Source organism: Nycticebus coucang, chromosome 2 (assembly GCF_027406575.1).
Source record: "Nycticebus coucang isolate mNycCou1 chromosome 2, mNycCou1.pri, whole genome shotgun sequence".
Lineage (NCBI taxonomy): Eukaryota > Metazoa > Chordata > Mammalia > Primates > Lorisidae > Nycticebus > Nycticebus coucang.
The window spans coordinates 117,940,143-117,956,983 of NC_069781.1; the positions used below are offsets into that span (position 1 = coordinate 117,940,143).

General features: G+C 49.9%; 1 protein-coding gene across 3 annotated transcripts; it reads right to left on the minus strand.

Moving 5' to 3' along the window:
- Positions 1-3,993: 3,993 nt before the first annotated feature.
- Positions 3,994-13,209, minus strand: CNN2 (calponin 2). 3 transcript variants are annotated; one of them, XM_053581560.1, is made up of 8 exons: positions 13,076-13,184; positions 10,624-10,729; positions 9,269-9,390; positions 8,055-8,121; positions 7,831-7,968; positions 6,979-7,095; positions 6,689-6,835; positions 3,996-6,111 (listed from the first exon to the last, which is right to left on the minus strand). In XM_053581560.1, the coding sequence occupies exons 2-8, from the start codon at positions 10,654-10,656 to the stop codon at positions 5,836-5,838; spliced, it is 900 nt and encodes a 299-aa protein (XP_053437535.1). In that variant the 5' UTR covers positions 10,657-10,729; positions 13,076-13,184; the 3' UTR covers positions 3,996-5,835. The 3 variants fall into 3 exon arrangements, with proteins under 3 accessions (XP_053437539.1, XP_053437535.1, XP_053437531.1); XM_053581564.1 differs by lacking the exon at positions 10,624-10,729 and having other exon boundaries at positions 3,994-6,021; positions 13,076-13,209; XM_053581556.1 differs by lacking the exon at positions 10,624-10,729 and having other exon boundaries at positions 13,076-13,209.
- Positions 13,210-16,841: the final 3,632 nt, after the last annotated feature.

The window sequence follows — 16,841 nt, forward strand, 5'->3', positions numbered from 1 at the left end:
AAGTTTGAGACAAACTTTCACTGTGTCGTCCTGGGGTCAAGTGCTGTGGGGTCTCATCATAGCTCACAGCAATCTCGAACTCTTGGGCTCAAGCGATCCTCCTGCCTCAGCTTCCTGAGTAGCTGGGACTACAGGCACCCACCACAAATCCCCAGCTAATTTTTTCTATTTTTAGTAGAGACAGGCTCTCATTCTTGCTCAGGCTGGTCTCAAACTCCTGAACTCAAGCAATCCACTCACCTCAGCCTCCCAGAGTGCTAGGATTACAGGTGTGATCTACCACGCCTGCCCCAAGGATTCTTTCTCTTACATCAAGTGGGATTTAGGATTTAGGGAAACAGCCTCAATTTCTCCATTTGTAAAATGAAGGCGGGGGCTTGGAGAAGTTCTAACAGGGAGAGGGCCTGCAGGTGTGTGTTGGCAAAGGTCCCCTCAAGGGACCTAGGTGCCCAGCTCCTTGAGAATTAGCATTCAATTAAGCTGCCCCCAGCTCCCTGAAAGGAAAAGAAGGGTGGATGAGGGTGGCGCCTATGGCTCAGTGAGTAGGGCGTCGGCCCCATATACTGAGGGTGGCAGGTTTGAACCCGGCCCCATCTAAACTGCAACAAAAAATAGCCAGGCGTTGTGGCGGGTGCCTGTAGTCTCAGCTACTCGAAGGCTGAGGCAAGAGAATCACCTAAGCCCAAGAGCTGGAGGTTGCTGTGAGCTGTGACACCATAGCACTCTACCCAGATGAGAATCTGTCTCTTAAAAAAAAAAAAAAAAAGAGGGGTGGCGCCTGTGGCTCAGTTGGTAAGGCGCCGGCCCCATATACTGAGGGTGATGGGTTCAAACCTGGCCCTGGCCAAACTGCAACCAAAAAAATAGCCGGGCGTTGTGGCGGGAGCCTGTAGTCCCAGCTACTCGGGAGGCTGAGGCAAGAGAATCGCTTAAGCCCAGGAGTTGGAGGTTGCTGTGAGCTGTGTGAGGCCACAGCACTCTACCGGGGGCCATAAAGTGAGACTCTGTCTCTACAAAAAAAAAAAGAAAGAAAAAAGAAAGAAAGAAAAAAGGGTGGATGAGATCCCAGACCCCCTAATTCTGGCAGAACTTGCCTCCCTCCAACCCCCTACCCCCGTTTTCCTGAGTCATGGGTCTTACTCCCTCTCTGGGTCCCTCTCATTATTCTGTGACCTCTCTAGCTCTTGCCACCTTTCCTCTGCACCAGGTAGGGGGAGTGTGGTCCTTTTAAGAGGAGCCTCAGGACAGGCATGGTGGCTCACACCTGTAATCCTGGCACTCTGGGAAGCTGAGGTGGGTGGATTGACTGAGCTCACAGGTTCGAGACCAGCCTGAGCAAAAGCGAGACCCCATCTCCAAAAAAATAGCCGGGTGTTATGGCAGGTGACTGTAGTCCCAGCTACTCTGGAGGCTGAGACCAGAGAATCACTTGAGCCCAGGAGTTCGAGGTTGCTGTGAGCTATGATGCTACTGCACTCTACCAAGAGTGACCAAATGAGACTCTGTCTCAACAAAAAAAAAAAAAAAAAGAGGAGCCTTGAGGTGGGCACTGTGCCCCTCCGCTGCAGACAGGCCAGAGATATCATAGAAAGTCTCAGACGTCTGGCGCCTGCCCTGCCCTCAGCCTTTCCAGCTGCTATTGGCCACCAAACTCACCACTCCCCCCCAGGCAGTGCAGGAGCCTCTCAAACTGAGGGAGGGGGCTGGATCGCAGTGGGGCCTCAGGGAGCTGGGTTTCTTATTTTTTTTTCCATTATTTTATTAGGCAATATATTTTTTTTTGGTGGTTTTTGGCCAGGGCTGGGTTTGAACCTGCCACCTCCGGCATATGGGACTGGCACCCTACTCCTTGAGCCACAGGCGCCACCCTATTAGGCAATTTTTGAAACATATAGTACAGTTGAAAGAATTATACAGTAATCACCATACACCCACCACATACATTTCATAACTGTTTCTTTTTTTAATCATAATACCTATATTTGAAATCAAAGCATTCCCACAAAAGTATACATTCTTGTAAACCCTGATTCTTTAAAATTGTTTGGGGTTCATTGAGGGTGCAAAGAATTAGGTTACACTGATTGCATTTGTTAGGTAAAGTCCCTCTCATAATTGTGTCCCGCCCCCCGAGAGATGTGTCATACACAGTAACCCCCATCCCTCTCCCTCTTCCCCTCTCCCCACTTCCTCATTCCTCTGCCCCCCACCTTGAATTGATTTGAGTTTTTCTCTTAGACAGTATGCATTAGCTCATCTATTTTCTTTTCTTCTTAAAGAGACTGCTCGCCTTTTGTTGCATCATGGTGAGGTGGTGGCATGCCAGGGTGGTCCCAAGCTGAGGCTAAGCCATCATTGGGGAACCAGGCTCCTTTCCCACTGCATAGCCACCTGCAATACAGTAGCTTCACTGTTACTAGTGTTTTCCTCAGTCCCCATTGTCCTGGGGGCAGACTCAATCTCTGACTCTGGGACTCCATTTGTCTATCTGTAGAAGGGGAGTTTGAGTAGAGTCATCATTCATTCATTACTTCCACAAACATTCCTTAGTCCCTACAGTGGATGAAGTAATGGCGGAAGGGGGAGGGTTCCCCAACATTCAATGATTAGACTCTAGTCACTACATACACCAAGGCTGAAGGGTTCAAACCAGGCCCAGGGCCAGCTAAAAACAACAATGACAACTGCAACAAAAAAAAGAGCCAGGCATTGTGGCAGGCACCTGTAGTCCCAGCTATGTGGGAAGCTGAGGCAAGAGAATTGCTTAAGCCCACGAGTTTGAGGTTGCTGTGAGCTGTAATGCTACAGCACTCTACCCAGGGCAACAGCGAAGAGATTCTGTTTCAAAAAAACGAAGTCTAGAGTCTTGGGTCATATGGTTACCCTAATTTTGAGGAAAACCTACTTTGAGCTCTGGAAAATGAATATATTTCATGGAATTGAAGTGAGGATGACAAGAGAGTGTGTGGATCAGAAACTGCCCTTACAAATTGATCATGGGGTTCAAGGTGAATACTAAAGTAAGGGCCCCAAAACTCTGTGAAGGAACAGGCTTAGCTAAAATAATGATAATAATCAGCCACTATCCCTTCATTTGCTCGATAATAGTCACTGTCCTCATGTTTGCTTCTACCTGGTGGTTACAAAGATTCTTAACTTTTTCCACATATTTGTAGTTGTAAAGATTCTTTTCTGCATAACGTCACCTTTTAGAACCCTAAAGGTAGTTTCTATGATATCTTCCCGGGCCCGCATTCTAGTGAATTGACTAACTTGCCCAGACCAGTGACCGATACCAAGACACTGACTGGACTGGAATTATGACCCCAGGAGCTGAAGCAAAACAAGTCTGGACCCTCTAATTCCTGGGGAACTTGCCTCCCTCCCAGGCCTCATCCCTGCAGTCCCAAGTCTCAGGCCTTCCTCTCTCTCCGAGTCCTTCTTACCATCCCGGTTCCCCCACCCTAAGGTGATTTCCAGATCTCTGTAATTTTGCCCCAAACTTAGCCAATTAGCAAATTACATAATTACATAATCCCCTGCTCACCAAACTATCCCACCAATTCTTGGGAGGCAGATTTAAGAAATTCCTCCTTTAGAACATGTGGAAAGAAAGGAAAAAAGAATAAATTCTCTGATGTAAACTATGCTGTCTCCGGATGTTGGCTTCCTCTTGGACAGCAGGCAAATGAACCTGGTTGGGCGGCAATACCTTTGAAGGTGCTGGGTAGGGTGAGGTGTGGGGAGGGCTCCATGGAGAAAGAAGGTGGTTTTGGCATTAGGGCTTTGAGGATGAATAGGAATTTGCCAGAGAGGGAACTCCAGGCAGAGAAAAAGGCACAAAGACCTGGAGGCTCCATGGTGAAGCTAGAGCTGATTGCACAGGGCTGTGGGATGTGGTTTAGGACTCTCCCTTCCTTTCAGGAACCCCGGCCTCCTCCTCTATCCCTGGTCCTGGCCCCTGTGATCATTCTTTCAACCCCAACACATGTTGGGCCTCAGCTTCTCCCTCTCCCAAGGCTGCTGTGGATGTTTTCTCCTTGGACCCCACCCCATTTCACAGGGTTCCAGAAAAGACCAAAGCAAAATAGCCCCCTCCCTACGAAGATAGAGTTTGACTACAACTCTCTCAAGACACCTTGTTTTCCTACAAACAGAAGTTTTTATTGCTTTTGGTCCAGAGTTGGTAATTCACATTATCTCATGTGCCCAGCTGGGGATCTCAGGGGAGTACTGACAGGCAAGAGACAGTGGGTCAGGCCCAGGAAGGGGAGAAGGGAACTGGGGACTCTTTAAACCTACTGAGGTGGCCAGGAACACTGGCTTACGCCTATAATCCTAGCATTCTTGGGAGGCTGAGGCAGGAGGATTACTTGAGCTCAGGAGCTAGAGACCAAATTGAGCAAGAGATCCCATCTCTACTAAAAATAGAAAACATTAGCTGGCTAATGGGATGAGTGCCTAAAGTTACAGCTACTCAAGAGGCTGAAGCAGAAAGATGGCTTGAACCCAGGAGTTTGAGGTTGTTTTGACTTGGGCCGGCGCCACAGTACTCTAACCTGGGCAGTAGAGACTCTGTCTCAAAAAACAAAAAATTAAAAAATAAAACCTACTGAGGCCCCATGCGGGTGGTGGGGACGAGCTCGGGGAGGGGGTCTACCTTTGCCTCAACCACTTAGAACTCCAGAGTCATGCATAGGCCTCAGTTTTCTCATGGGGCCTCTGGGCCACCAGTGTTGTTGGTCTGAGGGTCCTAAGGAAATCCAGTCGGGCAGGATCCTAAATAATTTGTCTCTTTCCCAAGGGACCCCCTTCCCTGCACCCCTCCACCATCCCTAACCCATTCCCCGGGGAAAAAATATTTTCTTTTAGGCTGGACATTGAGGTTCATGCCTATAATCCTAGCACTCTGGGAGGCTGAGGTGAGGGATTGCTTGAGCTCAGAAGTTCTAGACTAGCCTGAGCAAGAGTGAGACCCCATCTCTACTAAAAACAGAAAAACTAGCTGGGTGTGGTGGCGTACACCTATAGACCTAGCTACTTGGGAAGCTGAGGCAAGAGGATCACTTGCACCTATGAGTTTGAGGTTGTAGCAAGCTGTGACCTAAGTCAACAGAATTAGACTCTGTCTCAGAAAACAAACAAACAAACAAAAAAACTTCCTGAAACTTCTGTGGGCACAGAAACCACAAACTGATTGGTAGACAAAAGGGAAGAGAAGTGCTGGACGCAATGGCTCACACCTGTAATACTAACACTGTGGGAGGCCGAGGGAGGTGGATTCCCTGAGCTCATGAGTTCAAGAACAGCCTGAGCAACAGCGAAATGCCATCTCTAAAAAAAGTAGCTGGGCATTGTGGTGAGTGCCCATATCTCAGCTAGTCAGGAGGCTGAGGCAGGAGAATCACTTGAGCCTAAGAGTTTGAGGTTGCTGTGAGCTATGACATTACGGCACTCTACTGAGGGTGACAAAATGAAACTCTGTCTCAAAAAAAAAAAGATAAGAGGAGTTGAAACTGGAAACCATTTGGGGCCAGTTCTCCTCTCTGCCCAGGTCTCTTTTCCCCAACATGGCTCAGTCCACCTCTTGCATGTGCCCTGGCAGGGATCCTGCCCCAACCCAAACACCCGTGCATCTGAATATGGCCCCTTCTCCTTCAGCCTGCTGGCTCAGTTCTGCAAGACAAGTGGGATCTGCCACCTGATCCTACCCAGACTCCTACAAACCCTCCATTGGCAGCACATGTTAAAAAAAAAAAAAAAATGGCAAACACACAGAAAAACTCCAAAACCCAGATAAGATGATGATGTGGGGAGACAGCATGTATGGGTGCCTCAGTAGCTGGCCTCCTCCTGGTAGCAGGGGGGATACTCTGGGCCTTCGCCTGAACCTAGGCAGTTGTCAGCATCCAGTGGAGCTCCATCGGCAGTTGGGCCTTGTGGGCAGTACTTGGGATCATATATCTGCCGACCCAGGCCAAAGACCTGGCCGCTCTGGTTGGCACCCTGTGTATAGCCCATCTGCAGGGACATGGAGGAGTTGTCACACTTGTCAGTCCCTAGCTTGGTATCACAGATGTGCCTCCGGGTCCCAGGAGCTGTCATACCCACCTAGAAAGGGAGGCAAGAGCATGGTCAGGTTAGAAAGAAGAGAGGACCTTCCCAAATTCCCACATTATTTCCCTCTGTCTTGCTTAAACTCACAGTGCATAACTCCTATGGTCCCTCCAACTCTGCACAGACACCCTCTCCTTTCTGACTCTATGCCGAGTGTGGACCTTCATTAATAGGGTCCTTCTCACCCGTCTCAATTCTGACCCCCTAGAACCAGTAATGTCTGGGTCCAGCTTTCTCCCTGTCAACCAGGAAGCTCATCCTGGCTAAAGCTGAGACCTCCTAGAGATCTGAGGGCTCCATAACATTCACACTGATATGTTCAATATGGCAGAAAACCTGATAATTGCAGGATCTAAAAATATCAGAACTAGATGGCAAACTTGAGGGAAACTAGGGCACAGAGTAAGGTAGTAACTTCCTTGGAGACACAAAGCAAAGTGGAAAGCGAACTTAGGCTACAGTCAAAGGCAGAGACAGGAAACCTACAGTGAGGTTTCTAGAAGGAGGTGATCTTGGGGACAGGATGTGGAGAGGTGGGCAAGGGGTCTTGGGGGACACAGGTGGGGCCCACCTGGCTGGCACACTTGTTTGTGCCCATCTGCAGGCTGATGGTTGAATGGTCCATGGGAGGCAGGATATGATTCTTAGGATCATAGAGATGCCTTCTTGTGCCATATGCTGTCATGCCCGACTGGCTGGCACATTTGTTGGTGCCCATCTGTAGGGAGATGGGCAGGAAAGGTCAGGCTCCCCATGACTGGCCTCCAGCCCCTACCACAAACTTGAAGGGGTCACAGGGTCCAGGGAGCAGGTCATCCCCACTGCTATAGGTCCCAAGGCTGGGGGAGCCAACACCCCCACCTGCAGCCCGATGACACACTGTCCTGCCTTCATAGTGGCATCATCAAAGTTCCGTTCCTGCTTCTCTGAGTACTTGACACCGATGTCCACACCAGTCTGTAGTCCCTTTGTCTTGGCCTGGCATGGGGAGAAAGTGGAGAGTATCAGTGAAGGGCAGTGGGAACCCCAGGTTCATGCCTAGGGGACTCTACAGGCCCATGATGGAGCTCCAGCCACCCCACCTTAGGTGATAGCAGCCTTAGTCTTCCAGTGCTCAGAACAAGAATCCTCTCTTCTTCTACCACCTCCTTTTACCCAGCCACCCAAGCAACTGCCCCCAACTCTCACCAGGATACCTTTCCCTAGCTCCTCTCTGGCTTCCACTCTCCATGTGGCAGCCACAGGGGGTTTCTGAAAACTCCATCTGAAGTAAAATTTCCCTGTATAGAAACCTTCTCCCTGTTCCTGTAGCACTCCCAAGCCAGTCCCAATGTCGGACCTTCCTTTTTCTTCTGCCCCAAATACCATTCTAACTAATGTTCCTGGTCTCAGCTAGAGAGGGTCCTTAGATGTCCCTGACAATGGTCTAATTTTTTCTTCTCTTTCAAGCTTTGTCTCACAATTTAGAGCTTATTTATAATCTATAAAAAATGATTTGTTCCTTTTTGTCTGCTTTCTCCATCAGACTATGTGTCTCTGCCTCCTCCACCCAGCTGACACTCAGGACGGGGTGGACTGTGTTTGCATTATTCACCAAGGAGTTCAAAGTGCCCTCAGAAATATTTGCAAATGAGTGAATGAAGAACATGGACACATCTACAGCCACCTCACTGTGTGACTCTGGGCAGGTTGCTGCCCGTCTCTGGGCCTTACCTTCCCAGCTAGGGCCAGAAGAGACACCTGCACCTGCGTCATGTTCCCACTCTCAAACAAGTCGTTGGCCTCAAACAGGTCCACAGGGTTCATTCCATAGCCAACCATGGCCTTGATGAAGTTGGAGAGGTTTTCTAGCTATGAGGAGGAAGGAGAAGGATGGTGAGTGGACTTCAGTCTACCTAGCTGTCAGGTGGGGTTTCCCCAACCTTGTCCTAACTCACCTGGTGCCAATTCTGCATGGAGCGGTTGATCTTGGGGACTGAGCCTGGCTGCAGCTTGTTCATGAGTCTGAGTGGCACATATGAGGTGGGGGGAATAGGAACAGAGGAATTCCAAAGACCAGAGACCTACTCTCAGCCTTCCTGGGCAAACCCACTGCTTCTCCCAGGCCTCAGCCTCCCCTCTTATCATGGAATTTTTATCCATCAAACAAGCAAAGCTGCCAAACACCAACAACAACCAGAGTTGAGAGTGTAATCTGGAACGACTGATTTTTGGGGAGTGAGCCTGAGGATGTCCATTAAAATGTTTAATGTGTTGATGGCGCCTGTGGCTCAGTGAGTAGGGCACTGGTCCCATATACCAAGAGTGGCAGGTTCAAACCCGGCCCCAGCCAAACTGCAACAAAAAATAGCCAGGTGTTGTGGCAGGCGCCTATAGTTCAGCTATGCGGGAGGCTGAGGCCAGAGAATTGCCTAAGCCCAAAAGCTGGAGGTTGCTGTGAGCTGTAATGCCACAGCACTCTACCGAGGGCGACAAAGTGAGCCTCTTTCTCTAAAAAAATAAAAAATAAGGGCGGCGTCTCTGGCTCAAAGGAGTAGGGCACCAGCCCCATATTCCAAAGGTGGCGGGTTCAAACCCAGCCCTGGCGAAAAACCGCAAATAAATGAATAAATAAATAAATAAAATAAAAAATGTTTAATGTGCAAAAGCAAAGAATGTTTGAACAATGGTTGAATGCAACAAAGAAAGGCCTCTAGAAACTTTATTCATTCTTCCAAGAAAGAGAGAGCACAAGGTGAGAATACTCCCTATCAGAGATCCTAGACAAAGCAATAAGTCAAGGGAAAGAAAGATCCAAGATTCATCAAGTGAAAAGCAAGCTTCAGGGCAGCACCTGTGGCTTAGTGGGTAGGGCGCCAGCCGCATATACTGAGGGTGGCAGGCTTAAACCCGGCCCAGGCCAAACTGCAACAAAAAAAAATAGCCAGGCGTTGGGGTGGGCGCCTGTAGTCCCAGCTACTTGGGAGGCTGAGGCAAGAGAATCGCCTAAGCCCAGGAGTTGGAGGTTGCTGTGAGCCGTGACACAATGGTACTGTACCAAGGGTGATAAAGTGAGACTCTGTCTCCAAAAAAAAGAAAGAAAAGCAAGCTTCAGACAGTGTGGAGCGTAACCAGCCAGGGTAATAGAGCACGTGTCCGTGCATGTACTCACGTGCATAAGATAATCCCATCCTTCAAACCCTTCTGGAAATCAGGGCCGATAGACAGGCCAGTGAGCCCCTCAATCCAGCTCCTGAGTTCAGCCTCCTTCTGAGGGTCATATTTGGACAGGAGCTGTGTGGGGGAGGCAAAGGATACAGGGCTAAGCTCGGGTGAGGGCACATCCAGAAGAAATCCCCAAAGTTTCTGACAAGGCAGAGCCAGTGACTCCAAGGTGAGGGGGATCCTGGAGGTCCCCACCCCACCCAAGCAGACCCTCTCCCTTTCCCACCAGCAGGGACAGCCCAACCCTTGCTCACAGGCAAAGATGAAGCACCCACAGGAGGCACACTCATAACCCAGACTGATAATTGGCTCTTATAAACACCTTCAGGGGTGCCAAGCCAGGCAGGCTCTGACCCCCTGCCCTCTCATTTCCTGATTACATTACACTTAACATGTAAGTGTCAAGCATCTTAAAGTGTGCAATTCAGTGGCATTTGGTACATTCATGCTGCTGTGAATTACTACTATCTAATTCCAAAACATCCCATTGCCCCTAAAAGAAGCCCTATCCCCCCTCTGCAGCCCCTGGCAATGATGAACTTATTTCTTATGTCTGGGGATCTACCTGTTCTGGACATTTCATATAAATGGAATCTTACACTGTGTGTCCTTCTGTGTCTGCCTTCTCTCACTGAGCACAATGTCCTCAATGTCCAGCCTGTATCAGAGATTCCTTCCTTTTTGTGGTTCAGTGATATTCTATTGTATGAATGGACAACATTGTGATTATCCATTGATCCCTTGATGGACACTTGGGTTGTTTGTTTCCACCTTTGACTGCTGTGAACAGTGCTGCTGTAAACATGAGTGTACAAGTTTTGTTTGAACACCTGCTTTTACTTCTCTTACGTGTGTACCCAGCAGTGGAATTGCTGGGTCATGTGGAAATTGTGTTTAACTTACTGAGGAGCTGCCAAACCTCCCTCTGTTTCTCAAAACAGGCTAGATCCTAAAAAAACAAACAAACAAACAAAAAAACAGGCTAGGTCTTGCCTCAGGGCCTTTGCATGTACTGCACTATCACTACGGCCTCAGATATTTGCCTGGCTTGGTCCCTCCCTTTAGACCAGCCATACCCTGAAGGCCACCTGACTATACCAGGTAACAGGCCCCCCATATCCTTGTTTCTCTGACTCTATTTTCCTTCCAGTGTTTGTCTCCACCTTCTGTCCTTGCTTAAGATCTAACTCCCTTCTGTGCTTCGCCATCTTGCTCAGTGACATCCTCACAGTCACTGGGTAGATAAAAACACTCAAGGTCCTCCATTAGATTATCATATACCCACTACCCATAAGTACACACCTGCTTGTTCCCCACTGCAGCATCCCAGAGCATCAAAGGCTCAGAAACCTGGAGTGGCTAGGCCCAGGGATACCCAGGGGAGATGTGTTCCGCCATGGGGCAGTTCCTGGCAAAGGTGGTGAAAAGTTGGATTGCCTTCATCCAGCCTGTCCAGCTCCAAGGGTTTCTGCTGAGGAGCCCTGTAACTTCCACTGGGGATGCCCTTTCCCCAGGGGAGCAGAAGGACCCAAGAACAGATCCACCCTGCTCCCAGCTCTACACCCAGCTCCCCAAATGACTAATATAAGTCTCAGTCTCCCTATCTCCCTGTTGAAGGACTTGGGTAAGGTCTTCTGAGATGAGCCCTTTATTCCTGGCTCCTGCCTGGGAGCCCCCCTGCCCTAAAATCAGGGCTGAACACTGGCAGCACAGAGGAGACAAAGGCACTCACCCACCTGGCTTGTTCTCCTGATCCTACCCACCCACCCTCCTTGGACTGTCTCTAGTTCCCACAGCTGGGAGAGAAGGGGCAAGGGGGCAGCCCTGCCCAGATAGTAGCTTTGTCTATCCTGATGAATGAGAGAGGACTGAGAGCTGAGTCCTAGAGGGTCGCTGAACATGCCCTGCCCATCTGGTTCTCATCCCTGGCCAGCTTCTGGGGCCAAGAGGCCAGGGTCCCAGGCAGAGGCGCCTGGCTGGGCCCCTCCCACAGCGGCCAGTTTCCTCCCAGAGCTGCCCAGCTGGGTCCTCAGCACATTCCTCTTCACCACAAACTGCCAGGAATGCAGTGCTGCCTCCCTGCTAAATCGGGACCAGCTGCTCCCAGCAGGTCTAGCCCCTCAATCGGAATCAAGCAGCCATTGCATTTCAGAGAGGCACACTGGACTGGAGCCTGTGTCCCAGTGTCATCTATCCAGGGGTAAACTGCGGCACAGAGGTATAGAGGAGAAAGGCTTCTGGGTCTCCCTTGTCTTAAGCAGCTGGTAATAGGGATGGAGGGGAGCAGAAGCCACTAGAAGCCAGTTTCCAATTGGGGTATGACCCTTCAGTGACTCTGGCAAGCTGGCCAATAACATACCCATTCTCCAGACTAAGGGCTGGCCACAAGGAGCCAACAGGAATGCTCCAGCTTCTCAGCTCACCCCCAACCAGGGAAGGTGGCAGTGTGCCCACCCACCCATCTCAGGAAGCTGCCCCACCCTTGAGGAGTGCTGTGTGCTCTGTCTCACTTCCGCTGCCAGGGTGAAAGGTGCCCAGACTGCCTGGGGGAGGCAGGGGCCACCAGACACCAGATCCCACAGGTCTAGGTTCTAGTCTTGGCTCTGCCACTTGCAGGCCAGTGTAGTTCTGGTCAGCTGCAACACTGTCTCTGAGCCACAGGCGCATAGCAAGACTCCCCTAAACTGCCTCTGTGCAGTTATAGGAAGATTGTCAAAATCCAGCCCATCACAAGTTCCCTGGTTTTTAAAGGGAAGTCCAGAACCCCAGGGCTCACTGGGGGACCCTGGTTGCCCCAAGCCCTTCCTTTCTGCGAAAGGGCTCCCAGAAGTTAACAAGGGCAATGCAGAAATTCTCTCACCTGTCTGTGGGCTCTGGGGTGCCTTTTAGAGGCTAGCAGGACTAGGGCTGGTGCCCTCAGCATGCCCAGGCAGGCTCCTGCTATAGCTGAAGCCACATTCCCAGGTGCCTGGTGTGTGTGGGTGTGTGGGTGTGTGTGTGTGCGTGTATGATGGGCAGGGATGACAACCCCCTTCTGCAGGAAGGGTGCAAGAGTGTCAGGCTTTGGACCTCCCCTCTCTGAGCCAGAACCACGGTTGTTTTGTAAAAAAGTGCCTCCTCCTGGTCCCATTTCATATTTTCAGGTTACAAAACCCACACATTTTTAGGGTCACCTTCAGTGAACCCCTTTGGTATCCCTTAAATTTTATCAGCTAGGGACAAAAAGAATGTAGAAGGGAACGAGCTGCCTAAGGAGACTTCCCCTCCCCAGTTATAAGACAGGTCAAGAAATTCCTGCGCAGGGGCTAACACTTTTCTCAAAAACCACCCTAGGTTCCCCGCTTCCCTTCCTGAAGTATAAGTGGCCAAAAAAGCAGAAGTGTGGCCAGGAGATGACCCCTCCAAGAGGTCCACGCCTGGGCGGTTGGGAGTTGGCAGAGGAGGGGGACTTCTCATAGTGGGAGTCTGGGCGCACAGCTTGGGGAAAAGTTTACCCCTACACGCTGAGGAGATGGGTCATCACCAGATGTCCTACCTCGCTGTTCCCTCAGACTTGAGGGAGCTCCAGGGAAAGCCCCCAGACCACCCAGATGTCAGGGAGAGGTGACCCCTTATCCCTGGTGCGAGACGCACTGCCCACTAGTTGCAGGGGAGCCCGGTGGGGCGCTCCTCTCTCGCGTCGCCGGACTCATACACGAGTTCAAGCGCGCGACAGCCGCGGGTGGTGGAGCCCAGAGACGCGCCCCCCACTCACCCGGTTCTTAACTTCGGCCGAAAGCCCGTATGAGGGGCCCTTGTTGAACTGCGTGGAGCTCATGGCTGGCGGGAGAGGAAGGGAAGCGCCAAACAGGCGGGACAGAACCAATGCGCTGGCAGGGACTGAAGGGGTTGGGGCAGGGTTGGGGCGTCACGCCCCCTGCCGCCCATTGGCCCAGAGTGCAAATGTCCTTATAAGGCCTGAAAGTACCGGATTCCTGCGGCCGCACACTTCCTGAGTCCCCGCAGTAGCCCCTGGACATCCTCCCCACCACCACCCTGTCACAGCACCTCTATCCTCAAAGGCAGGGAGGGGCTTCTCAAACGCTTTAAAACTACGGGAAAAGGGGCAGGGACTGTGAACTGCCAAGACTCAGCATTCCTGCCCTCTCCTTGCTAGGCGGCGTTCTTGCACTTCCTGGGTCTCCATGTACCCTTCTGTACAATGGCAGGAGAGGGGAATTGTGGGTTGGGCCCCCAAATCCCTTTGGAGCAGGAATGAGAGCTCCTGCAAGCCACTTAGAGGTGCATTTCAGTCTCGGCCCCTCCCAGGGACTCTGATAGCTGAGGGTGGACAAGGGAACCAGGACAAGCTCCTCAGAGGAGGGGGTCATTGGAGCTGGGGTTTTGATGGCTGAGCAGGAGTTTACCAATCCAAAAGGAAGTGGTGTTCCTGGTAGAACAAAAAATACAAAGACTTGGAGAACTGTCAGTGGTTGAAAGCTTGTAGTGATCAGATCAATTGGGGAATGGGGCATGTGTGAGAAGAGGTTTTGAATTTGGGGCTGAAGGTGAAAAAGCAGAGTCAAGTTCAGAAGAGGCCCTGGCAGAAAGGGAGAGGCTGCTAAGCACACCAGACCAGGCACACCATTGGCATTCAATAGGTGATATCTGCTTGCATAGATAAATCAATAATATTAATTATTAGATAACATAATAAGTGGATTCACTTATCCAGTAATTCACTGATTAATTTGTTCATTCATGCACCTATTTATTCATCAAAAGCTCCCTGCCGTGTGTTCTGGGACAGTCTGGTGCTAGGAGATGCTAGCTCCCAAGAGACTTAGATTTGACTTTGCCCACGCCTGGGAAGACAGAGGCAAGCACAGACTGCCCTACCTTCTCCATGTGAACAGAAACAGAACAGCAGGGGCTTGAGGCTACAGGAACCAGGGGGTCAAAGAAAGCTGTATACAAGACAGGATGGGGGAGAAGGGGTTTTGAAATGTGAGAACTTAGATACATTTGACAAGTTGTTAGTTGGGCTCTGTGAGGGCCCAAAGATGACTCACCCCTGTTCCTTCCCTGGGGCACAATCTCCCAGATGCCCTACTCCCTAGATGTGTTTCTTCTTTACCTGTCATTCTCCCATTCCATCTATCTGAAAGATGCTTTTTTCAAGGTTTGAGTCCTAGCCCAGTGGTTTTGGGTAATTCCTTCTGGTTCAGTTTTATCATCTGAGAAATAGAGACCAATGAACAGCTTGACAGTGAGATAATCCTGCATGGATAGAGTGTGGAGGTCATAAGGGTGTGGGTGGTGGTGGATCCTCTGCAGGTTCTGCAGGTGCACAAGCATCTAGGGCACTGGAGGATGGTGGCGGCAGGAATGTGGCTAGTGCAACCCCCCGGCCTGTGGGGGTTGACGGATGCAGTCATTATGTCCATGGACCTCCTCATGGTGCTTTGGCCCCTGGTGTGTCCAAGGGGACTCCCAGCAACCCTCCAGAGATGTCATCTTGGACTCTGGGTCTCTGGGACAAAGGTTGCATGTGAGACCTGTGTCCTGGACACTAAGTCCCACTACAATGTCTTAGAGCAGGTACAAGTCCAGGAAAGAGAATTGGCGGGGACCCTGCAGAGCAGGGCAGGAGCTGAACTGCAGATACAAGTAGACTGAAACCCTGGGGAATTCCAAATCCTAGAAAAACCTGCCCTGCCACTGGGCATGCAGCCCAGGAATTTGAAGTGTGGCTGGTGCCCTCAGTGAAGCAAATACTTCATTGTCATTAATTCCAATTAATTTCCATTAAAAATTTAAAACTGGGCGGCGCCTGTGGCTCAAAGGAGAAGGGCACCGGTCCCATATGCCGGAGGTGGCGGGTTCAAACCCAGCCCCGGCCAAAAACCACACACACACAAAAATAAATAAATAAATGAATACATAAAATAAAATCTTTTAAAAAAAAAGAATTAAAAACTGACACTGGGTTCGGTTTTGGGAAGACTATCGTGTATATTTAAAACATCTTGGTTAGGGTTCGACACCATAACACAGTGGTTACAGCACCAGCCACATGCACCGAGACTGGTGGGTTCAAGCCCGGCCCAGGCCAGCTAAGCAACAATGACAACTGCAACAAAAAAATAACCAGGCATTGTGGCAGGCGGCTGTAGTCCCAGCTACTTGGGAGGCTGAGTCAAGAGAATTGCTTAAGCCCAACAATTTGAAGTTCCTGTGAGCTGTGACACCATAGCACTCTACCCAGGGTGACACAGTAAGACTCTGTTTCAAAAACAAACAACAACAAAAAACCCAACTTGGTTAGTTGTTGATTTTCCTTTTCAATGAAATCTAAATACTGTACAGGTGAGAATATAGGAGGAAACTTTAGCACCCCGATTCAGGTTCTCTGTGAGTGGGAGACAGACACCAAATTCCAAAGACTTGGTACCAGCTGGGCGTGTTTGCTCATGCCTGCAATCCTAGCACTTTGGGAGGCCGAAGTGCATGGATCACTTGTGCTCAGAAGTTCAAGACCAGCCTGAGCAAGAGTGAGACCCCATCTCTACTAAAATAAAAAAATTAGGTGGGCATTGTGGCAGGTGCCTGTAGCCCCAGCTAATTGGGAAGTTGAGGCATGAGAATCACATGAGCCCAAGAGTTTGAGGTTGCTGTGAGCTATGATGATGCCATGGCATTTAACTCCAGGGCGACAAAGTGAAACCCTGTCTCAAAAAACAAAACAAAGCTGGGCATGGTGGCTCACACCTGTAATCCTAGGACTCTGGGAGGCTGAAATGGGTGTATTGTTTGAGCTCAGAAGTTTGAGACCAGCCTGAGCAACAGCGAGAACCCAACTCTAAAAATAGCTGGGCATTGTGGTGGGTGCCTGTAGTCCCAGATACTTGGGAGGCTGAGACCAGAAAAATCACTTGAGCCCAAGAGCTTGAGGTTGCTATGAGGTATGAGGCTACAAAACTCTACCAAGGGCAACATAGTGAGACTCTGTCTCAAACAAAACAAAACAAATAAAAAACCAAAGACTTGGTACCCCAAAATATGTAAACTATCTCAATAATTTTCCAGAGGCCGGGCATGGTGGCTCCTGCCTATAATCCTAGGATTCTGGGAGGCCAAGGTGGGTGGATTGCTTGAGCTTCAGGAGTTCAAGACCAGCCTGCACAAGAATGAGAACCCATCTCTAAAAATAGCCAGGCATTACAGCAGGCACCTGTAGTCTCAGCTTCTAGGGAGGCTGAGGCAAAAGGATCCCTTGAACCCAGGAATTTGAGGTTGCTATGAGCTATGATGCCACAGCACTCTACTCAGGGGGACAAAGTGAACTCTGTCCCAAAAATAATAATAATTTTCCATACTGGTTTTGTTGAAATAATCACTTCAATATATTCAGTTCCACACAATATATTATTAAAATTAATTTTGCTTTATTCTTTCTTAGTGTTTTTTTTTTTTGAGACAGAGTCTTCCTTTGTCACCCTGGGTAGAGTGCCCCAGTATCATCATAGCTCACAGCAACC